At 44.9% G+C, this 24565-nt stretch overlaps 1 protein-coding gene across 1 annotated transcript in view; it reads right to left on the bottom strand.

The window, feature by feature from the left end:
- The window catches only part of LOC146964170 (pleckstrin homology domain-containing family G member 3-like), a 29363-nt gene extending 5060 nt beyond the window's left edge, over positions 1–24303 (bottom strand). Inside the window, exons 1-15 of the mRNA XM_085768308.1 lie at positions 24236–24303; positions 11141–11706; positions 7614–7714; positions 5359–5428; positions 5238–5284; positions 4981–5131; positions 4229–4360; positions 3664–3846; positions 3408–3500; positions 3059–3145; positions 2935–2965; positions 2595–2696; positions 2056–2088; positions 1151–1161; positions 419–793 (exon numbers count right to left, since the gene is read on the bottom strand). Coding sequence (XP_085624434.1) covers positions 419–793; positions 1151–1161; positions 2056–2088; positions 2595–2696; positions 2935–2965; positions 3059–3145; positions 3408–3500; positions 3664–3846; positions 4229–4360; positions 4981–5131; positions 5238–5284; positions 5359–5428; positions 7614–7714; positions 11141–11706; positions 24236–24284 — 2031 coding nt within the window. The 5' untranslated portion in view covers positions 24285–24303. The remainder of the gene's footprint in view (positions 1–418; positions 794–1150; positions 1162–2055; positions 2089–2594; positions 2697–2934; positions 2966–3058; positions 3146–3407; positions 3501–3663; positions 3847–4228; positions 4361–4980; positions 5132–5237; positions 5285–5358; positions 5429–7613; positions 7715–11140; positions 11707–24235) is intronic.
- Between the last annotated feature and the right edge of the window lie 262 nt (positions 24304–24565).

The following is a 24565-nucleotide window of genomic DNA, read 5'->3' as shown; positions in this document are numbered from 1 at the left end:
CAGCAGGAGCTTCAACATCAATCATGTCTGAAAAAACACAATTATGAGACGCAGCACACGATTACTGGAACCACACAGATGAGGGGAACAAACAGTCATGCACGGGGGGGCGGGGAGGTGACCTTTAACTCCGAAGCAGAAACATCCAATCCAAGCAGAGACATGCATCGGGCCTGACGCTTAAGTTGCAACCATACGTTCTTAAGAGGTCACTGTTAGCAGGCTGGAAGGGGGACATGCACTTCCATATGAATTCGACCTCAGGCGTTCATCGTGCACGGCGCAAATGGCAGCAGGTGTTAGATGGTTGGTGTTTATGAAGTAAAAAAAAAAACAAAGAGAGGGAGGAGAGTCGGCGTGGGAGAAAGAGTGGCAGAGAGGAGCGGTAAGCCGGTGGAATGGAGGAGGAAACCCTCACCGTTGTGGAGTGAGTAGAAAGCAAAGCCCTGGCTCTATAGTGCCAGCAGGAGATGGCTGCCAGCACTGAGCTGGCAAAGTCCGCTACCTGGTCGTCTCCCATCAGTATATCTTCCTTGTAACTCTCCTCCCCCTCCTCATCCTTTGCCTCCTCTGCCTTCTCCAGATCCAGCCCCCCCTCACTGGGCGAAAGGCCCGGTTTCGGGTCCCTGTCAGTAGGACTTAGCTGCTCCAGAGAGTTCCTTCTGGGAATCAGATCGTCCACACATGGCCTCTCAGCCCGGGGCTCGCTGAGACTGGAGGCCAGCGTACTGACACTAGTGGCTGGCTGAAGGGAGCACCTATCCCCCAGCAGTGCACCCTCACTGTCTGCATGCTGTAGCGTGAAGTCATAGACATGTGGTTTGTTATTGCAAGGCCAGTGCTAGAGCCATGTTTGTGATTACAAGGCTGCAAATGGGATGGAATCATCATAAAGCTGCTTTAGCTTTGGGTGAGATATGGTTTTTTGTAGTAATCCAGAGCGTAGTCTGAGTTTGCACTCTCTCATTTTTTTTGGCTGAAGTTCTTTTTGCAATTAAAATAGAAAGTTTTTAACTGCTGAGTCAAAATTGGCTAAACCATATCTCACCACAGCACACTGACGTACACCAACTGCTTTGCTACAACAGAATGAAAAAAAAAAGCTTATCAAGGTTTAAGGAAAGACAACATTTGAATTTCACACGCTTACCTTCAAAACAGCTGCATGGAGAACAAAGATAAAGAAGAGGAGGAGAAACAAACAAAGGAGAATGTCAGTGACTCTGAAAAAAAAGGACGTCCACATCAAATGTTACAGGACAAAACAAGCTGGATGCCACATGCATCTTGTACAATCATGGTCAGCACATAACCTCTGCCTCCATCAGAAGGACTGAGTGGGGCAGCAGTTAGCGAAGCCAGACTTAAGGGAGGCTTTGTGATTAGATAAATACCAATTAGAAACATCTTCCTCTCAGAGGCTCAAACTGGACATGATGCAATTAGCCAGGATGTGATGACCCACTCCCTCACAAGAGATGGGGAGGTTGACATGATCATTGCGTCTTCATTTCATTGGTTCGAAAAATTGATCTGCACCGGGAGCAGAGGAGAAATGGGGACAAGAATACGGAGGTTTTCTCTTTCATAACGGCCAATTAGAATAGATGAGAGCAGGAAGACGTGCAGATCAGAGGGTCAGGCTGAATCTGACTATTGAAAAGAGCTTGTGTATGACAAAGCCTTGGACAAATGTGCCATATAATTAACTTCATTATGGGTGAGGCCAGTGGAGTGGGAGTGAGTGTGTGTGTGTGTGTGTGTGTGTGTGTGTGTGTGTGTGTGTGTGTGTGTGTGTGTGTGTGTGTGTGTGTGTGTGTGTGTGTGTGTGTGTGTGTGTGTGTGTGTCTTTTGATCTGATTTCCAGGTGTCTTTGAGGGAGAACAAAAGCAGAGGTACAGTGGAGATGTGGGAAGCTCAGTCACAAAATAACCTTGGTTGGGGGGCCGGGGGACCGATACCACGATCGATGTGAAGAACTCAACAAATCTGCCAAAAATGCTCCTCTAACACTCAGCCACACACACACATTTAAATCCCCCACCAGGTACCGACCTTTTGTGCTTCTTCTGATTTGTTTCGCAGGCTCTGAAAAGAGAGACATTGAAAAAGGTCAACTAATGTGTAAGAAAACTTATTTTTATACCAATATTAATCATTTAAGTACCGTAACTAATAAATCTACATTTCTTTCAAATATAAATCTTTAAAGGTTAAACATTAGTTAAACATTTTGGCAAATTGGCCCATTGCCATAATCCCTATAGTCTTAGCAGCAGGTTTGTTACCTTTAATTGTCAGTACAAGCTATTTTTAGAACCGCAGAGCAGAGCCGCGAGCTGTTCAGAGCTACGCTATGGAGGCTAATGGGATTTTTTGGTTTCCCTCATCAAACTCATCAAATACACAATGCAGCAACTCCAAAACGCTCTTGTGGACGAGTTGTGACCTGCACATTCACCATCATTATGGCAATGGGCCAATTTGCCAAAATGTTGAACTATCCCTTTAACATTACACCCCATCACTTCACCAACAGACACAGAGAACAATGTGTAACTTGACAGATCTTGGAGAGGGTGTGAGGCTTTTACCCGATCTCCTTCTCCCCTTCCGCCCCCCCAGATGGAAGTCGTCCAGCTGGCAGGGCTCAGCTCTCTTCAGCCTCTCAGGACTGTAGTGGTACTTCCCTGGATCTGGGCGGTGGAAGGACAACGTCATCACACTCAGAGCCGCAATTACCAAAACAATTTCATCCACACGGATGGATGAGTGATGGGCTACACCTTCCTGGTAAATTAAACAGCTTTCTATATTCTTTTTTACTGAGAATGAAGCACCCTTCTCTTTTTTCTAAGCAGCATCTTTGGTTTCTATGGAAACTGGCCAATTGGTCTTTGTGTGACTGAAAGTTAAGTTACTGGTAACACTTACAGTTTGAATTGTCCAGGATGGCTTCCTTTGCCTTTAAACACAGAGACGGTGTGTTTTAATAAACAGTTAGTGCGTCGTTAGTGGCTGAAGGAGAAACGAGCGTTTGAGGGATGATGTTGTTTACCTTCTGAGGGACGATGGTGTTGTGGTTCTCCAGAATGAGCCTCTTAATGTGATGGGCCCAGAGACGCTTCTCCTCCACTGACTTGGCCTTGAACAAAAACCACTTGTCATTTAGAAAGTCATTTGAGTTAATCCAGCAGACACAAGCATGCATACAGAGCAGAGGCCACAGTGGAGACCAGAGAGGATAACGTGTTTGTTAACCCAGAAAATGTAGCATTAGAATTAGAAAAGTAAGAATCTAATTCCTTTTCATCGCAGCAAGTATTTTAAAAATATTTAAAAAATAGAAAAATAAATGTATGTCACAGCAGCTGTGTTGTGCAACTGTTACAGGTGGTCATGTTTACCTGCACTGCATGGGGCTGCTTAGGATGCTTGAAGTGGATGACACTGAAGAGCAGGGGATCCTTGGCACTGTCAAGCAGCATTAGGGTAGAGCACTGCAACCGCAACGAACGAGGAGATGTAACTGAGGCTTCACACACTACAACGTGTTGTCTTAGGAAAACTAAGAAGATATGGTCTTATTTGGCTTTCTGGCTATCAAATATCACCTGTATTTTAATTCTAATCAATGAGAAAGAAAAATGTGAAAAAACATACTGAGATGTCGATCTTGTAGACATAGTGTTCCCCTCTTTTCTTGGTAATGAGGAGCATCTTTTCGAAGAGGAAGAGTGTACGGGTGTTCTTGGCCCTCAGGACATGAAAGGTGCCTTCCAGCACCAGCTCTCCATAGGTGGTCAGGTCAGGACCCTTCCAGTTGATCAGAAGAGACTGTATCTCCTGCAGATGCACATGAAAGCACACACCCCCATCCACACACTGTCAGACATGTTCCTTCAGCATGAAAGAATATAAATGCCAGCTTTTATTTGTAATCATTATACAACACCCGCATAGAGAAAACCGTGAACAGGCCGCTCTGCTGCTGACCCCAAACCATGGAAATCGTTAAAAAAAGCACTGAGGGTGAGGACTAACAGGTGAGTAGATCTAGAACTGTGAGGGTTCATGGATCTGCTTTGGCCAACACGTCATTGAATATTTGGCTCTTTAGGATGAATGTTTATGTGAGTATGAGTATAGCGATGAAGAAATCCGCTGAAAGTCTCTTGAATCCGTGTGTGAGTGTGTACTCGGTATCACTTCGTGCCTCACATCTGACCTGCACTCTGACAGCATGTTCGTGTCTCCTCTTCATATCGTTGATGTACCAGGCCACTCCTGTCATGGTGTCGATGGCTTCCTGAACCACCTCAGCGCCCTCCTCGTCCGGGTCAAAGTGCTTTGCAATTTCCTTTAAAAACAGATGAGGGACAGTAGAGAGAAAGTCAGTACGTATCAATCTTTTAGGGATTTTGGTAACACTTTATAATAAGTACACACTATTAAGTATTAGTTAAGCATTAATAAATTCTGAATTCTTCATTTATAATGCATGAATACTCATTAGTATGTAGTTTATAAATACAGTCAGTGCTTATCAATGATGAGTTAAACATTTTTAACTGTGTATTCTGAGTACTCCAGACAAGCAGAGGAGCACTGAGTATTCATGTGTTATAAATGATAAACTCAGTATTTAATGCTTAACTAATGCTTAATAGTGTGTACTTTATTATAAAGTGTTACCAGGATTTTTTTTCCATTACTGTACTGCTTTTACCCTGTAAAAACACTACACAGTCTTTGGCCTCTCTAGGCTCTTAATAATGACTCAAATTATAAGGACCGGAAAAGCGAGAATCACCCTTTGGTTGAGCTATTTATCAGCGCTCACAGGCATCGTGCAGTAACACGCAGTCACAAAATGACATTTCTTAATCATAACCCAGGATAGCTGAGAACTTCTCCTTGAAAACTGTAATAAGATGCAAGGTATTGATGAAACAATGTGACAACCAGGATGTTGTGTACCTGCAGCAGCAGGTGATATTTCAGGATCCTCTGAACTGGCTTCAGCAGGTAGGAGCCCAGAGGGAGGGAGCGCTTCAGAGCAGCCTGTCGATCCCTGAAGAACTTGGCTAAAGTTTTGCTCCTCATGCAGTCGGTCAGCGCAGCCACCGAGCTGGAGGACGGCACACAATGACATTTATCAGCTCACTGAAGCATGTTACGTCATATATCAGCGGCAAAAGGTTATTTCAAAGCATGCATGTTTTCTTGCTACTTACTTGGGATAATTGGTGCAGTACTGGGTGTAGATTTCAAAGTATTCGCTCTGAGGGAGACAGACGGGCACATCAGTGGTGTTCATTTCCTGGTATCGACAGATGGTAGGACAGTTCTACTCACCTTATCCACAAAGCACCTCGCAATGGCCACAGGGTCATTCTCACACATGTCCAACGACTGCAACAGTTCACTGAAATACACAACAGAACAAGTGCAATGTTAATGGATCAACTAAAAGATAAAGGCTCTAGAGTTCATTGTTTTATTTCCTGTGTGTCCCATAAGACTGCTGGGCCGACGGTTTAACATTATGTGAGAAAACTGGGTTTCTTATCCACAAAATGACTAATTCTAATGAACTGAAATGGGTGCAAACTTTGCTGCTTTTTTAAAGAGCTGCGTGGCTGGAGGAATACACAGACCTACTAAGCAGCTTGTCTCCTTAGAGGCCTCGAGGATCTGAGACACCGTCCCAATCTCCCAGCCTGATCATGCTGACTGTAATGTGCTGGTGTGTTTTGGGGATGTAATCCTCATTTTATATTGTCTCCTTTATTCATTTTTATGTTTATTATGTTGTACATTATTGTGTGTCTGTGTGTGCTGTTTTCTGTAGCGTGCCGTTTCAACTTTCCTCGATAATCCTGTTTGCATGATTTCATTATGTTTTAAGAGGCCATTAAAAATTCTCTACAGTGTTAGCCGACATCCTAAACTAATATCCATGTCTACGAAAACAGAAGTGAAACCACAAAAGGGAAGAAGAAAAAAGGAATAATAATTAGTGGCTGCCACTGATAAATCAATAGTAATATTTTCTTCATGGTATTGACTTGCCCCGAGTGCCCTGCCTTGGATTAGGTACCACTAGAGGGCAGCATATGTTAAACAAGAACCATGTGTCCTTTTTCAGACTCAGCATGAAAGGACATGCATTTGATTTCTCTTTCTCTTTCAGAGAGAAGATTTACTCTGCACTAACTGCACGGTGTTTTAACGCTTTACACAGTGTAACATCACATCAATAGCATGTGCATGACTGAGGGAGGACATATGAAGACGAAAAGGTCACTGTGGAAAAAAACCTACACATTGCAACACATGCAAGGTTTTCACCTGATTCATTCATCACACTGCATTCCATAATCTAGATCGAAGACTGCGTGACTTGACTGTAACTACATGTAGATGTGTCAAAAACATGTTGACATAATGATTCAGTGAAGAAAACAATGGTGTTGAGATCTGTTTCAGATATAAGGTTAATATGTGTTCACTGCTTTGTCAACAATAGTTGATGTTGAGGACCCTGCAGAAAGACTTTCTGTCAAAGCAGAAATGTATTTGATTAATTCTATATCATATGTGAGTCAAATGGTCACTTTCAGACCGGTGAGATATTGTGGGTTAGCCACAGTTTAATTACAAACTGTGCTGTAGAGCAGCTGATTTTCATGATCCCTGTGGGATTGCATGATATGAGATGAGTGGATCTGTTATTTTGTGTAAATGTCCCCAAAGGAACACTAATCTGGTTTGCTGTGGGCAGCCTCCTGCAAAACTGGCACAACTCATCAGCAACATGTGGTACCTATTCCCTGGCTGGCACAAACATTTCTCCACCAAAAAACTAGAAAAGTAATAAAAGTCGCTAATGCAATATTCACCGTCAACTTAAAGAAGGCACAAGCTCTCACTGTGACAAGGAGAAAAAGCCTCATCTCTTTGAAAAGGGCCAAAAAAATGACTCTCTGGATCCAAAATCTGTCAAAAATCTCTCTTGTACAGCCTGATAGAATTTCATTAAAAAAAAGTAATAAGATTCAAACCGTCCCCATTTGCGGTTGAGAGCTGTACGACAGCCTCGACATTAGCAGGGAGGCTCCTCGCTGTGAGAGGGGAGAGGAATGTGTGTCAAGCGGCGTGGTCGGACGGCAACCAGCGCTTGCTGACATAAGATGATTGAATGCAAAACTAACTGCACCGCCACTTCCTTGGCCCTCAGAGTATTTACTGTAGTGTTGCTCCATTGTTCCTCCCTGCACAAGCTGCATGAGTCGGTGGAGGAAATATTAGCGGCAAATGAAAGAAAAAGCAGTGAGGAGTGATGTTTTCTTTAAATTTCTTAAGATTTTCCATCACTGAGTGACAGTATAACATTTCACATATTAAATACATGTATGAAAACATTCTTTGGAATTGCACCAATAAATGAATAAATGACCACAGCCTTGTCTGCTGTGCTGCAACTCAACTATCTACTGTCTTTTTCATAATCATGCAATAAATTGACCATGTGTGAACTAGCTGATCGCTGTGTGTGTGTGTGTGTGTGTGTGTGTGTGTGTGTGTTTACATGCAGGGTGATGGCGTACCTGTTGAACTCATAGATGTCCTCTATGTTTCCAAACAGGGCACATACTTGCTCCGGCCGTATGGGGAGGTTGCTCATGTCGATGATGTGAGCCAAATAGTCCTGAAAAACAATAAATACAGCTTGTGTCAATATTTGTTGACATCTGCAGACACGACCATCACTCTGGCACTAACGCATTCTTACCAGTAGAGGGAGCAGGTACATAGAGAAACTACATTCTCCCAGCTATGCTTCTTATATCCTCTGATGAGTTATCTGTTCTGTCCTGACATGTGATATAATGTCATGTCATGTTCATACACAGGGGTTTTTTGTGTTAAAAAAAACTGGATCTTTAATTCACAAGTTAGTTATGTAATGCTTAAAGGATCCTTTTAAGGATTTGTTCCACTGACTAGAGGCCAGTGTGACCTGTCTGGAAGAGGCAGACTGTTGCACCCAGGCCATAAGCATCAGCAGCACAGCCTGTTCCCCTCTCCGCCCGGACCCCTGGAGTATTCACAAGTAGATAAAAATATCTTAAAAACCCAGTAGTCAAATATGCCAACATCTGGACCACTGCCCCTCCGTCTTGGTAAAAAAAATGCACACAAACAACTCCAAACAAGTAGCAAGTTAACGAGAGACAAACACACACACACTCCGTGACTCCTCCAGTAACGGCTTGTGTGCACACCCTGCCTCCCAGATGATGTGGTGCAAAACACACACTCACACTCACACACACACACAACATAGAAAGCCTGCCGGGCAGCCCAGATTAAGAGTAGAGTCATCACATCGCACTACTGAACGAGCTGCAGCCGCTCATGGATGAGGAATTCCAGCGCAGTGAGAGCAACGCTGACATGCAGTCAGCAGGGCGTCTCACAGTCTCCTATGGACAAACTCACCACTGGTGTTACACCACGCACACACGTGACCTTTAGCATAGCGTGAGAGGTTTAATGCGATGTATGCAGTCTCGCTTCAGCGCCACAGGCCGGGCTTCATTTAAGAACGAGCGTTTTGCTTTTTGTGGGACAAAGTGGTCAGAAACAAAACAAAAAACTCATCAAGCACTAAACCAGAGGAGGGACACGCTGGACCGGTGTCTTTTCTGAATCCCATCAGCACAATCCACATTCTTGTTTGAACTGTTCTTCTGGGTGTGTTCGGGCCAGGTGTTGAGTTTGATTCAGACATGTGAGACCAGCTGGGTCAGACAGCTGTTCTAATTCCACTGATAGACAGTCAGTCAGTCAGTCAACACTGAGAGAGCAAACTCAACGTAAAGCCAACAGCTGTCTGAGAGTTCAGTGTCAATATCAAGGGGAAGTTTTGAATCAGTTTGCTGAAATAACAACGGACGAGGTTCACGCGTCTCCGTCAGACCGACGACTTGGTGTGAAATTAAAAATGAGCGGCATGGAATCTCTCTGATTGAAGCCATACTGTAATCATAAAAGGACACATCTGCACTGCGCTGCGTTCCCACAGAGCAGTGGAGGGAAGAGCCAACTGCTCTCCTTTCATTTATGTTATTCTCCAGTTGGTGCAAAAAAACCGAGGTGTTTGTATTGGCCCGGGAGCGGCCTGAGAAATCAGACCAGGCCAGAGCGGGGGGGCCGGAGCAGGCAGGGCTGCTGCTGCTGCCCCCGTCCACCAAAATACTTTAAAGCAGGGCTCTTCAACGATGTTCAGGCCATGGACCCCCAAACTAATGGAGGTATGAAGCAGGGACCCCTACTTTATGTTATTATAAAATTGTGTATTATATTAAACTACTAAAATATCCTACATTCAAATACTAAGCTATTCAAACAATACACAGGTTCATATTCATGTTGTTATTTTAAAGGTACAGTGAGTAGGGAGGCCGTGCCACTGTCATTTATAAACATACCTTCTTCAACAATGTCTGTCATGCATACAAGCTATTCTAATTGACGTTTTTATTTAAAGAGACCCACAGGAGTTTGCTTTTGGTTATAAAAGAGTCTCATATTAATGTGGATGAATCTATGTTACCCACATTTGTTAATGGATCCATTTTCGATAAATATAGTTTTGTCTTTATAGTTATTTTGATGTTATTATTTAGTGGTCGACTCGCCCAGCATTTCCTGGTTTCCTGGCGGGTCATGGGAATAACGCCGCCAGATCGCTAGTTGGCATCATTTATACTTGGAACTACGACGGTATCTGATCGTCTTCGAACCTCCAACTTTCGTTCTTGATCAATGAAAACATTCTTGGCAAATATTTTTGCTTTCGTCCGTCTTGCGATGGCCCAAGAATTTCACTGTGGGAAATGTAGTGTGAAAACATTTTGCGTTCCGAAACACCTTGTTGTCCCTTTAAGCATAAATGTGGAAACAAAATTGTATAATCAACCAAAAATGTCATGACCCCCCTGCAGTACCTCCGCGGACTCCTAAGGGGTCACGGACCCCCTGTTGAACACCTCTGCTTTAAAGTCCTGGAAGCGTTTGTCTGAAAGCAAGGTCGTTATTCAAGCTGCGACGCGGCCGGCGCTCCCTCCCTCCCTCCAACTGCCAGACGCCAGCGCGGCCGGGGGACAAGGTGAGGAGAGGTGCTCGCTGGTTTACTGCCAGTCAGCCTCAGAAACGTGTTAAAGACATTACCAACAGCGCAGCCCAGACCGTTTGACAGCGGCGCGCCTCCTGTTTCTACACCAGACCACAGAAGATTGAAAGCCAGGTTTCTCGGTCTGGAAGTGGTTTCCAGACTACAAAAGGTGAGTGATAAGATGTAAGTGGTCTGTTGAGTGGTAAAACCATCCCTCTGCCTATTTTCCACGCTTCACATCTCTGAGATGAGGCCTCTGCTATCTCTGACTATGATCTTAGAGCCCAAAGTTTTTCCTGCCATGAAAGACCTGCGTTGTGTTCCACTTTTCGACTGCGTTTGAACTCCAGATATGAGCGCGGTCCATAATCGTAGGGCTACAGGCTGTAAACTTTCACTGCACTGTAAATATACGGTATGGTTTATACAAAACACTACGAGCCCAGCCGATCATAAACTCCACAGCCTGCATCTCTACAGAGGAGAGATCTATAAACAAAGCGCACAATTGCCAGATGCAAGGCATGCATTCTTGTGGACTGACCCGTTTGTTTAGAAAGCAGGAAATCAGAGTGGATCCTGGTGATGAAAAGAAAAAAGAAATATCCACAGTGGGTATTTTATTATTACAAGTACCAGACTCATTTGTAGCCACAAACAGCTGCTTGGAACACAGCAGACATTATCTGCCCTCCACTGCCGTTTGTGCTCAACTCCCCTATTCTGGCTCCTGGCTGGCCAAATTCACTAAATCACCTCCTCCTAGAGTGCTGCAGACATTAAGTCATAGCTGCACATTAATCCAAGTCAAACATGTGCTTTAAATACACAGAATGCTGCTGATTTACTCTCTATAATATCAACGACTGGCTCGCAGTGAATAGTTGGCTGGGAGTGAAAAACACCGACTGTAAATGGAAAAATGAAGCTCGAGTAACAGTCAGCAAAACTCACCTCCACGATGCTGCGCAGGTCCTTGACATACATGCGCTCCGTCTCGATGATCTCCATGACGACGCGGTCCACGTAGGTCAGCTTCGGGTTGGGCGCCATGGCGTCGGTGACGACGGGCGAGGCCGGGGGGATGCGAGGTGCCACGGCGCTTCCCTTCCTCCCGTTGGAGGCGGCGTTGTTGTTGTTCCACTGGCGGCCGACCAGCCGGGGCTCCAGCTGATCCTGCCAGCGGCTCCCGGAGCTGATGAGGGTGGGACCGTGGTCTCCAGCCTGCTCTCCGGTACCCTCGGCCGCCGGGCTCAGCTCCAAGTCTATGTCCTCCTCCTCCTCCTCCTCGCACGGTACGGGCGGGGTGGTCGAGGAAGGAAGAGCAACGTTGCTTCCGAAGAGGCTGCGGCTGTCGCGGGACGAGCCGGAGGACAGGGTGGACACCAGGCTCACTGGACGTTCGCCCTCTCCGGCGTCCGGCGGCTCCGCGCACAGCCGGCTGTAACAGTCTGGGCCCGAGTCGGTGTCCGCCTGGTCATGTTCACCGGTGAAGAGGGGCGAGGACAGCTGAAGAGATTCTGGGACAGGTGAGACAAAGACACAGGTATCAGGATTTGACAATGTAGGTTGAACACCTCATTCTAAAAAACTCAAGTATGCTTATTTTCTATCTAATTGTAGTTGTTTTAATCTATTGAGGAATCTCTCTTACTTTGTGTGCTTTATTCAAGCAGAGTCAATAATCGTATTTACACAGCTGCATACATAACCTGTCTTTTACTAGTGGCTACTCCACTGCTGCACAACAGGACTTACATTAACTTGAGATGAAAATGCCAAACACATTTTCACATTTGCATTTTTCAGGGCAAAAACTCGAAAGAAAGAAGAGTCAGAGTATTAGGCTTCTCCTACAGTGCTGCTTTACTGTACTTTTTGTCTGTTATCCTTGTTGTCATTGTGTACAAGGCCAGATTCTTATTCAACCAATTAAAAATCTGCCATTTTTACATACTTTTCTATAATGCTATAAACTTTAAACCAGATGTGCTTCTGAATTGTCTTAATGGTTGTCTTCTTTCACCAAATGGAAACAGAACTGCAAGGCTGCATGACTGCATTAAGATTTCAGATTAATACAATGCTGCACATGTTCAGGCTGCATTAAACTAGACCGCTATCCAAGAGTCAATGAAAGACAGGGACAGAGACACAGAGGAGTGGTTTTCAGTAAAAGGCTTTGCTCAAATCATTACTGACATGTCCTAATTGCAACACTGCAAATTCTATGGAAAACCCAGCCATTTCCTCTTGTTCTCCTGACTGCTGAAGGCCGGGCCTTGGAAAAACAGAGAGGGAGAAATGATGGGAAGAAAAAAAAAATCAGGGGAGGGGAACGGGAGCTTTGTTTATATGTCTTCATTGAGCTCCGTCTGAATTTAAGAGAAATGGAATCCGTACTCAGTTTCACATCCTTCCTGGCCAGATGGGGGAATTTTCCTCACAAACCGTTTTCCCAAATATATGAAGTCATGCTGGTGTGAGAATAGGGCACCGAGTGGCAACTGTGCACAGAGCTCCGTTTCCTTAAATATTTCGTAGGCCACCGAGGTCACATCCATTTAGCTCGGCTGAAGAAATGGAGCTTTGTAATGTAATTCAACTTCAGACTAATAAATGGAAGCCAATGAGGCGTAAACCACCATTAAGCTAAATATTGAGTGAAATCATTCAAGTGCTCCTTATCCCCAGTTTGGCAGTAGCACACAGAGTTTAGCGTTGATGGCCAACAGATGGAGCTTGTGTCATCAGCCTGAATTACACCAGCGCTGACAGGCTTTAAGCTAAACATCAGCATTCATCCTCATTACATGTACAATGAGTGGTGGACTGGGCAGCCCACAGCTGATAACAAAACCTGATACTGCAGAAAGGCTTTAGGGGCTGTGGTTGAACTGAATCACTCTTATCAAGCAATGCATATAGTTTTATAGAGTTTTATAGCTAAAAACCTGTTCTTCTGCGCTTCTCGGAATAAACCATCATATTACACAAGAAATATATTACACATGGGAGCATCATCCAGCCCAGAGTGAGTGATTATTCATTTTTGAGAAAAGCGCAACATGCAGCTGGATCAAGTAAAAAAAAAAAAACAACACACACACACACACACACCTCTTGGCATCTTTCAACTTTCCATGAGTCAGTGCTGAGCTCATGAGAGTCTTGTTCACGCTGCACTACTCGCCCCACCATCCCAGCTCAACAACGCAATTCCCATGCAAAACCTCAGATGAGCTGGCAGCCAGGAGCTGACCACTAGAGAAAACTCTGTTTACGCTCCGTGACAAATCACAGGGTTGATGGTGTCAAAGGAGTGTAATGGGAGGCCACTACGCTCCGTACACCACTATGAATTAGAACGAGGCATCCACTTCCTCCACCGCTTCTGTCTTAACTTTTGGTTTGGGAGGTTTTTTCCCCCCGTATCTGGCATGTGAAACTCCCTTCCTCCTCCTCCTCATCCTCCTCCCACCCAATATCCCTCTATTATAAAGCTGCAGACTGCAATCCATGCCAAGTCAAAAGGAGGGGGCAGCACAATGTGGAGAAAAAAAAATCAACTCAGTTTCCACACTCGTACTTAGTTTACCATCGCTCTGAATCATTTGAAAACATCCTGATGCTCATTTGAAGTGGTGTGACAGGACAGCTGTGACTCAAGAGTCGACATGTTGAGACTCCATCGTGCACTTGACTCCAGAACCAGGTCGGCTCCTGAACCACAGCTTTGATTGACCACTTCAGACACCGACTCTACATGTGGACATTATCTGTGGCTGATACCACACACACCACATGTTGTTGGTGGAAGGCGGCCGTGGTGGAGCAGCCAACGACTCTGTTGAAACAGGCTTGTGCGAAAGGAATGCAAATGACCTGGTCAACATGCAGGTCTGAGATAAGCCAGGGTACACGGGCCGGTGCCATGATGCAGTGCACGGTTTTTTGCACTGGACAAAGATGACTTGTGTTGTGTCCTCTGTGACTCCTGCACTGTCGTTGCTGTCTCAGTATACCAAGTAAGGGACCGTCATCGCACATCAGACAGTGTAAAAGCAGAGTGTCTGCTCTCGCTCGGTGCCACTGAGTCTCTTCAGCATCTGCGAACATTTATCACTAATCTCTGAGGGATCTGTAGCCACTGTGGCAAGGCCGTGCCCATTACTGTGCCTCCCACTTGTCAGATGTGGAGGACTGTCAAGTGTCTGGTATCAAATTTACGTTTCCCAAAAACACACATGCACATTTTCACTCAAATAAAGCTCCACTATACCAGATCGACCCTTGTATGTTTTCCTATAACAGTAAAAGTGGTTATTCTTATACAATTAATATGATCTAAGAATATTTTCTGAGTCTCAGCTGACATGGTTTGCCTCTGCTGCTTCTACTGCTGCTGCCCTGTTCAGACACTGTTCAGAGTCATTGCCTACATAGTAATTTGTGAAAATGAATACACTTACTAAACTATATATCATCATACTTTCAAGCAATTTTCATTTCAGAAAACGGGACTGATGACAGATAACAGCTGCTTTACAACAATTTGTTACCATTAACTTTATTGGTAGGAAAAATACATCTTGGAATTTATGCCTTTAAGCCCAAATGCCAGTGATGTTTTGGCAATAACTGCCGGGAAAGGCCTGTAAAACACAACCACTGTTAGAAAAAAAAGAAAATAAGGGAGGCAATGAACAGTACACACATCGGAGTACTGAGCCATCTGTTTTCTGTACAACTACCGTTGGCCTAAGCTGCCAGATGCAAACTCATGTTTTCCATGTATTTGGAATAATGAGGTTTTATTGATACTGATCCAATTATTAATCACCATTTACAAACATTACAGTGTTTCCGGCAGGCTGAGGATTTACTTGTGATGGTGGGTGGTGGTGCAGTGTAGCTACAAATTATAGCTGTTCCATAAACTCTCACATGCAGACGGCAGATGTTAGAATTGATCGATGTTCCCTGAACGCCTCCCATGCAGGCCATCAGCGAAGGCTAGTGAGATGGCTGGACACAGAAAAGCCTCTGCTCCCCATTTCTGCAGCATGACATCTATGACAGCTGTGAGGCCAACAATTACTTCCTTAATTGAAAATAGTGAAATAAGATGCTGTTTTTGAGGTAAACTCATGCAAAACCGCTGATGCGCGTTCCCGTCAGGTGCAGTTTTTCGGCAAGCAGTCTCAGCATTTGCCTCGAAAACGCAGAGACTGCGTAACGTTCCGTTATTATCTCATAGCGTGGTGAATGTGCAGGTAACAACTTGTCCATGAGAGCGTTTTGGAGTTGTTGGATTGTGTATTTGATGAGTTGATGAGTTTGATGAGCCTCCGTAATGTAGCTCTGAGCAGCTCACGACTCTGCTCCGCCGTTCTAAAAATAGCTTGCAATGACAATAAAGGTAACAAACCTACTGCTATGACTATAGGGATTATGGCAATGGGCCAATTTGCCAAAATGTTGAACTATCTCTTTAAATAGAAATCGAGTGATTATATCCTGACAAATCACCAGAGAAGATTGCATTGTAGATTTTAGACAGTAAGGACAGCGAAAAAATACAAAATGCGGTTACAAGTGTGTCTCTACAGAAGTGTCTCAGTCAGGACACTCTCACTATACTCAATGTAGATTTCTCTCACAGCCATACATTAACTGGTACCTTTGCTACTGCTGATAGGTTGGCCCTATCTGAATACACAAATCTGATTGAAACACTTTGACGTAACAGCGTGCAGACCATCTGGCGGGTCTGATTTGAGAAACAAATCTAATTTGCCTGCAGTCTGAACAATGACAATGAGTTTGACGTTAATATAGCTGTCAGAAAAACACGCTACCATCGATAAAGGGAAGTGATAAGATCAGAGACACTCTGTTTGGACGATTTGGTGCAGGTCCCCAGCTGGAACTGGTTCTCATCGATTCCCATCTGTGTCTGTGAAGTGTTAGGGTTCTCTCACATGTCACAGGAGTTTCACTTACATCGACATCTTACAGAAAAGTATGTCTGAGAATAACTACAATCATTTATAAAAGTACATCTCTCATGCCTCGTCCATCCCCACAGCTCAGTGGACTGACCTGTTAAATTATACCTTTAAAGGGATAGTTCAACATTTTGGCAAATTGGCCCATTGCCATAATCCCTATAGTCATAGCAGTAGGTTTGTTACCTTTAATTGTCGGTGCAAGCTGTTTTTAGAACGGCAGAGCAGAGCCGCAAGCTGCTCAGAGCTCCCTTTTCCCTCATCAAACTCATCAAATACACAATCCAACAACTCCAAAACGCTCTGGTGGACAAGTAGTGACCTGCACATTCACCACGCTATGAGATGAGAAACTATGAGAAACTATGAGAAACAGAGTTGTTTTCGAGGCAAATGCAGAGACTCCTTGCTGAAAAACTGCCCCTGTAGGGAATGTGCATCAGCTCGCGGCTCTGCTCCACCGTTCTAAAAAATAGCTTGCACCGAAAATGCCAAAATGTTGATCTATCCCTTTAACAGAATAGTTGTGGCGATGGTTTTGTACAGTTAAATATATGGTGCAGAGTTCAATTTCCATTTCAGCCCAAGCCACGGATTTTCCCATTCCGCACACCACAATGTCAGATCAAGAACAACACCTGAACAGAACACAACACTCCCCTTTGTCTCAGGGCTACGACGTCAATACAGTCGTTAACTTGTAGACATAACCATTAACCAAGTCAAGGCTACAGAGACAGTGTAGTATTACAGTTCAGACAGCCTCTTAACCTCAATAACTCACAGCAGCGTCTCAATGAAAATCATCACAAAGACGTTGTTTTAATAATGAGAGGAGATGCTGTGTGATCCTCACTGGATGACTCTGGGTCAGATACTTGTTGTGTGTGAACAGGTTGCTAATGTTGTGACTGAAAGAAAAATGGCTGGAATTCCAGAAAAAAAAACTCTCAGCCCCTCATTGTAATTCTCTGAATTCCAGTTTCCTGCCTGTTAAGCCGAGGTTAACATTTACAGACAAAGGTGTGTTAATGCTACAAGCATGACCTTCCTCTTCTCTTTTGTTGCCTCCCCGCGTCCAAATCCCCTGGACAGAGGCTCGCGTTAATGCAGTCCCACTGTATACGTTAATACAAATAACCACGTCAGGTTAATGTTACGTGATTTAAAATTAAGAAAATGACAAATAATAAAAGCCGAAGTGCAGGGCTGCTGATTTGATGTGAAACGTGTGAGTATGAGGGGTATGGAAGAAGTCCCGGGGGGAAATAAAAAGGCAGACAGGAGGACACTCACTGACTGAGGGGCTCGGTGACTAATCAGTCTAGAGCGAATAATCTAAAGTCTGCACTTCCACTTCAGCGTGAGCTTATCAGACGGCTAACAATGCAGACAGTTCATAAAGTTTTCTGCCTCTGACATCATGGTTGGACTGCCATGCAGTGCCTAATAAGGTGGTGGAAGAGGTGAACAAAAACTCTGAAATGAATGCCCCAGCACCTGGTTATTAACTCGTCTAAAAGGCTACAGAGGGGATCTCCGTCTGGCTGACGCTGTAGGTCTACGGGACGTAAAGCATTCTGTTCCACAGAAAATAGTTTGGCTTACGTAATGATTACTTTTAAAATGTTTGGTCTCAGAAAAATATGCTCTTGAAATAAGCTCCGTGGATACGATCTGGTATGTAAAATAGCCCAATATCGTCATCCTCAGTGATAACCCGATAAGCCACAGCATGCAACTGTGATGTTGGTTGTTGGTTGCAAAATCCTGTCATGATATGGCTTGTAGCTCCTTCAGCATTTCATGCAAACCAGCCTCTATGCAGATAACCATGCAAATTCTAACCCAGGAAACAACCTGTAACCTGTACGTCACTGCAGCCAGCCTGTCCGACTCGCATTTGACACTGTCAACAACTGGATGGACACATTCAGTTGTTAGGATACAGTGTATTGCATAACATAATGTCTACCTGACTTCAGGTATTAGGAAACAAAAGAGATACAAACAATGGTGATAACAGTGAGTCATGATGATTATGGTGTTCCTCACATCATGGAAAATGTAACAAACGTTGAAAATAGATCATAATTACCAGTTTGGCCAAATGGTATGTCTAAGATATTTCTTTAAAGCAACACTATATAAACGGACTTATTTTTGGAATTCATAGCTTATGTGTCAGTCCTGACATACCTTAGAGATGGCAGTGATGAGAGTCGTCCACTAAAGCAGCAGGAGGCCTCAAAGAACAAGGTGTCAAAGTCCAGGATTGTGTCTATACCACCTCTTTCCCAGCTCCTCTCTAACCTCCAACCTCCTGTGGCCAGACTTTTGATATGATGAATGATGAGTGTGTCCTGCTCAGTGAGTGAGGTGTGCCTCACCGGGAAGCTACTTCCCGGAGAGGGCACACCTATCTCCGCTCTACTTTCCAGGACCTCTGAATTTGCCTGTGAGACTCTAAAAATACATGAAAAGCTTGTGTCGGTGTACGCCGCTGTTTGGCTTGTGGCCTTTTGTCCTCTAACCAAATGGATGGCAAAGAAAACAGGAACAACAGCACCTTGATCTGGGTTCAGAAAGAAAATACTTCACCCTCCAGGGTCTATCATCATACCAGCGTGATCAGATCATGTGACGTGTTTGACATTAATGATAATTTGATAGTTTTGGGATGGGCAGGCTTTGCATTCCTTTTGATATATTTGTCTTTTTTTTTCATTTTACAAAGCGGAAAAAGTGTCAGCTGATACTTCTGTGATTTGTGTGTATTTTGAGGCCCAATATGTTAATAAAGTAGGTTGAAGTGAAGAAATATAGTGTGAGATCATATAGGCTAGGTGAATAAAAAAAGATACTAAACATGGATATGGAAAACATGTCTTATGCAGTACATAAAAGCTAAATCAAAAGTTTATTAAAAAATGGCCAAAATAGGCTCAGACCCCGAAAGAGTTAAAGTAAGCTGCTCTCAGACCTCACATCAGATAATGACTTTGTCTCTGCTCCTCTCAAGCACCTCGGTTCCTCAAACTATTTGCTGCCTTCGGCACGTCTGCCTCTTGCATCAGTGTTAAGCAATATTCACAGAGTAGAAAACAAACAGTGAGAGTAAGAGTGACTGCATCACAGCCCGATCAGCCCACAGAACAAAACAAGCCCCGGCCTGCTCAATCAGTAACCCGACACGGCTGCTCCTTTCTTGATTCATACTGACTCACGTATCAAACAGTGATGAATCTGAGCTCAGCGTACAATGAATCACATCTCAGGCCACCTGTGATATTTCTCCAGACACCGGCTTGATCGTACCTGCGTGATCTGTGACGATTATATTATATTAGTAACTTCAGTGCTCTTCTTCAGCACAGTGAGTCACCCCTTGTTCCTCAGGTGCCTGGTACTGTCTTGGCAGCTTCGTCTCCTTGGGCCAAACAGGATGCTTTTTCTTTCTGTTTTACAAGCTCTGGTCTACACCGGCTGTCTCCTCACCTCAGTACAATGATTTCACAACTTTTCTTATTACAACACCCTCCTTCTCTTCGAATTCACAGTTATAAACACACTTTCTTGTTTTTCTGTTGCTGGGGTTTCCACTGGCCACAGGAAGAACTTTTACCTCCCACATTAACACATTTAACAAGGTGGAAAATACAAGTTCCTAACTGGCTGATTAGTATGTTCACTCACAAGCAAAAAAAAAAACACAACAACTTTTAAGTGGCTCTCGAGGCGACTGCTAATCTGCTAGCGTATCTTTCAGAGCCAAGGGCGCAGTGTGTGACCTCGTCTCCTTTTGGGGGATAAAGAGCAAATCATGTTTTGCACTAGGCTATACGTCTTAATAAAACCCTTCCGCTCCTCAGCATCCACTCTGGACTTCCTTCTTCAGCGCCCCTCCATGTCCTCTGTTGGAAGACAGTGGGGGTAGTCCTGAGCTGATCCCCATGGGAAAAGCTCCTCCCCACCTGGCAACGGTGAAAAGCTGCCCCCCCCCCCCCCAGGAGGGCAGGAGGCACAAGCATAAAGGGTGCCTCTGAGGATTAAGCCCCGAGTCTTCACAGACCATTATCAAACAGCGTGAGTCAGAACACCGGTGATTAGACACCGACGGCCTGGATTGATTCCTTATCCCTTGATAGAAAGAAGAATTTCGGTCACTTCAATGTTATTTTCTGCTTTGAACCGACCTTTATAGGTGCAAACACGGTTTCATTTACATCTGTGTTTGGACACTCGACTGGCTTTTAATGCTGCGTTAATAATTAACCTGGAAGTGGGTAAATAAACCGCCGGTGGACGAGAGACTAGAGCGCACACACACGCACAAACTCCACCTGCATTCCACACTGACAGTCAAGGTCAAAATGTTGTGCTGCCTGGGAAGTTTTTGGGGGGAATTCTGGCGTTTAAAAGCGAAAGCGAAGGTCGTTGGGATGTTTCCCTGGAACACACCAGGAAAGAGATCTACATTATAAACTGTGACTGAAAAAAAAAGTTGAGCAACTCTTGCAAAATACTTCAGTTTCCCAGGAAGGCACAGTGAAACCATCAGTGTTTGTAATTTTGACCTTAATGGTACACAGAGACAGCAAAGGCCAGAACCCCCTCACCAAGCATTTGGAGTGACATGTTTCAGAGATACAGGATTATCAGTGTAGCAAAAGTACAAAACTCAAACTCAAAAAGCTCAGATTTAATCCTATAAACCTCCCCTGTGGTTGACCCTGGCTCTTAAAGGATCCAGCCGTGCCAAATGACCTCAGTGCATAGGCATGTGATGATCCACTTAGGAAGCTCCTCCATCAACAAGCCCACCTCCCCCTGCCCCCCCACCAAGAACCCTTCAGGCACTCGCAACACAGCCAGCCCTGGATCTATTCACAACTGGCATTTCCTCCGGACAACACGCACCATCTGGGCCCCGAGGTGTGAGTCCATTGTAAACTTTACCACCGGCCTGACAGTCTACAACACAACTGCTGTCCTGTTAGCGCCTCTCTGCAGAGTCCACACACACACACACACACACACACACACACACACACACACACACACACACACACACACGCTGGTGGCACAACAGCTGTGTGAAGTGTGGAGGGAGGAACACTTCATTTACTTCACATCAAGCTGTTTATCACATGTGGCGTTATAAAGGGCGTGATGCTGTTTTCCCTGTAGTTGAGGCCTTATTAACACTTAGAGTACACAGCTGTAAGTGAGGAATTCGCTCTCTTGCTTTGGCACTGACTTCTGTCTGCCCTTTGTGTACATTACCAGACACAGAGCAGATATGTTCGTCATGTCATGCTGTGATAAGCTACAAGCAAGAGCATTAATTACATAAACCATCCTTTTAGAAAAACATGTCATTAACATTTCTGAGCCGATACTGCGCTCGGCGTCATGTCTGCGCTGACACTGAAATATTCCAGCGCTCTGCGTGCTTTCTTGCAAAAGCATCAACACAAAGTGAAGTGTTATGGAGGAGGCTGATGGTGAGATTTATAGATTCAAATGAGTTTCTACAGAGGCCATCTCACCGCAGCGCTCGGGGGCAAAGAGCCTGTAACTAATGTGGGTAATCCACCAGAAGGGCTCTGTAAGGAGGAATGCCACTGGAGGAGCTGTAAAATCATTTACATTGAAATAAATTCTTTTGTAAAAGGAGTACGGGAGCCTCAGACAAACAATGCACTGAAATACAGGGAGTGTTGAGCTGTGTAAATTCTATTACAACAGCAGCCTCGTTATATAATGGCTTATATAATCCTATGCGGCGCTTGGGAGATGCTGCAGACATACGGGACAGTTTCAGCGTCGGAACCCGACTTTAAAAACTTTGCCGGACAGGAGTCACTTCACCTGAGGCCGCCTGTGATTAACGCTTCGGGCAATTAAGCAGAAAAAGAGTTCCAGGCCAGGAGCTCCATTAACAAGCCCCACTCCGAGACGCAGCCATCCCTGCCATCATCTATCTATGTCCACAACCCTGTGCCCACTGGTCTGGAAAAGCTGCAGTGAATGGAGATGATCCATCCGTCCCCCCTCCACCCACCCACCCACCCACCCCAGAAACCCCTTTAAAGCTGTACATTCTGCACACACAGCTACATTCCTGCCCGGGAGGGGGGGTTAAGTAGGTCAGAGAGAAGCCTTATCTTTGGGAGAGCTGCTTCACGCTGCCTCAGGTCGACTGATGCCCGCTTAAGTCCCGGTCGCTGGATTGACAGCCTGTATTTCACATATAGTGGGATATAGGGGTTATAATAATGCTGATTCATTTTCTACCACGATGGTTAAAGGGATAGTTCAACATTTAGGTAAATTGGCCCATTGCCATAATCCCTATAGTCTTTCGAGTACGTTCATTACCTTTAATTGTCGGTGCAAGCTATTTTTAGAACGGCGGAGCAGAGCCGCGAGCTGCTCAGAGCTACGCTACGGAGGCTAATGGGATTTCTTGGTTTCCCTCATCAAACTCATCAAATACACAATCCAACAACTCCAAGACGCTCTGGTGGACAAGTTGTGACCTGCACATTCTCCACGCTATGAGATAATAACGGAACGTTATGAGACAGAGTTGTTGTTGGATTGTGTATTTGATGAGGGAAACCAAGAAATCCCATTAGCCTCCGTAGCGTAGCTCTGAGCAGCTCGCGGCTCTGCTCCACCGTTCTAAAAATAGCTTGCACCGACAATTAAAGGTTACAAATCTACTCCTAAAACTATAGGGATTATGGCAATGGGCCAATTTGCCAAAATGTTGAACCATCCCTTTAAAGAAGTTTGGTTGGAATTGGTAGGAGATTTATTGTCCTGGAAAAGTATTTGGAGTGCAGAACAACAACAGCAAGCGAGCGCAGCCCAGATGTTCTCCTTTATACTGGTTTCGCCTGCTAATGGACGGTGCTGTCCAAGGCCTACAGGTGGTAGAATAATCAACACAGCTTCAAAAATCCTTTTGACCCTTTAAAGAAATTGGAGCTGAATAGTAACTACAACCTTCTCATTGTTTTCCTTGACCAGACCGGGGGGGGGCTTCCTTTCAACATGCATTCCTCCTGCCTGTTAACCACATCCAATCATCACCTCACACAGATAGCACATTACCAGCAGCAGGCCTGTCACTTCATTACCATCCGTCCATCCTCAGCAGGAGAGCCCCGCTCCGTCGGATTCGCAAGCAAATGAGTCTAAATAAAAATAAAAATCTCAGCTGCGGGTGGGTGGTTCTGTCGTGCCGAGGTGATTTCGTACGAGACATCAGAGCTTGCAAAATGAGCTGTGCTGTCAGCGTCGAGTGGCCTTTTGAGGAAACAGGCGCGCAAATTTTCATGAGGGCGGCACACGTCTCCCCGAGCCAAAGGCCTCATCCAGCCAAAGCCGAACCGAAGGGACAGGCGTAGAGGAAAAAAGGGAGCCATTGACACATTGGTATTCTTAAGCCAAAGTTGAAGCTCAGCGCCAAATGTGTTCAGGAGAGAAGAGAGGAGGCGTGGGGGGGGGGTTCGGGGGTTGCGGGACAGAGCAGGCAAACAGATACAAAGAGGCCCTGTGTCACTGCAGCGGCTCGGCGACTCAAGATAATGAACACTAAAATAATATGTAATTTGAGTGCCCCCCCCCCTGCATAGGAGGTCAGCACCGCTGGCCAGGCGAACCACCTTGGCTGTCGGTGAGTCCGACACGTTCTGGTTTGATGAGCGAGTGTTCAGGGGTTTCAGTCTGCATGAGGAGTGTTGGCTGAGCTCCACAGCCACACAAAGAGCCTCTCTGCCAGCTGGGACTGTAGGAGGGGAGTTCATTGCTCTTTCAGCTCTGCCTCTACATTTCCTCTGTTCTTCCATTTCCAGCATTTTTCCATTCACCTCTGCTGTATTTCTGTGTTATGTTAGTACAGTGCCCTGGGTAACCAGATCCACCGTTCCAACTCATTAAATGTCCATATTATAAGACTGGTCGATTCATAGGCGGAAAGTGCCAGAACGTGCGTTTGCACTGAATATAATTGCACTGATCTTACCTTCCCCCATTGGGCCCTGGTGGAGAGCAGAATGGGACCCCTCTGGCATGGCACTCAGGCCTCTGGAGCTGACAAACAAAACAAAACATAGGCACTTTATATGGAGGTTTCCAGTACAGACAGCACGGCAATGTTTACCATGTTTGGTGTGGTTTGAACTTTAAACACTTTGAGGTTCTTTACTGCTCATGTTTCTTCACTGTCCTGACTTGAAATGAAAGAAAAAACCTACCTAGTCTGCTCAGATCTTGTATACAAGGGACATTCTTCTCATTCCCCTGCCTGCTGCTCTGCATTAATGCCAAAGCATGGTGTAACCATGGCTGAGGT

Source organism: Trachurus japonicus, chromosome 22 (assembly GCF_045865225.1).
Source record: "Trachurus japonicus isolate A0001 chromosome 22, Traja_1.0".
Lineage (NCBI taxonomy): Eukaryota > Metazoa > Chordata > Actinopteri > Carangiformes > Carangidae > Trachurus > Trachurus japonicus.
This window is presented reverse-complemented; position numbering and strand designations above follow the sequence as displayed.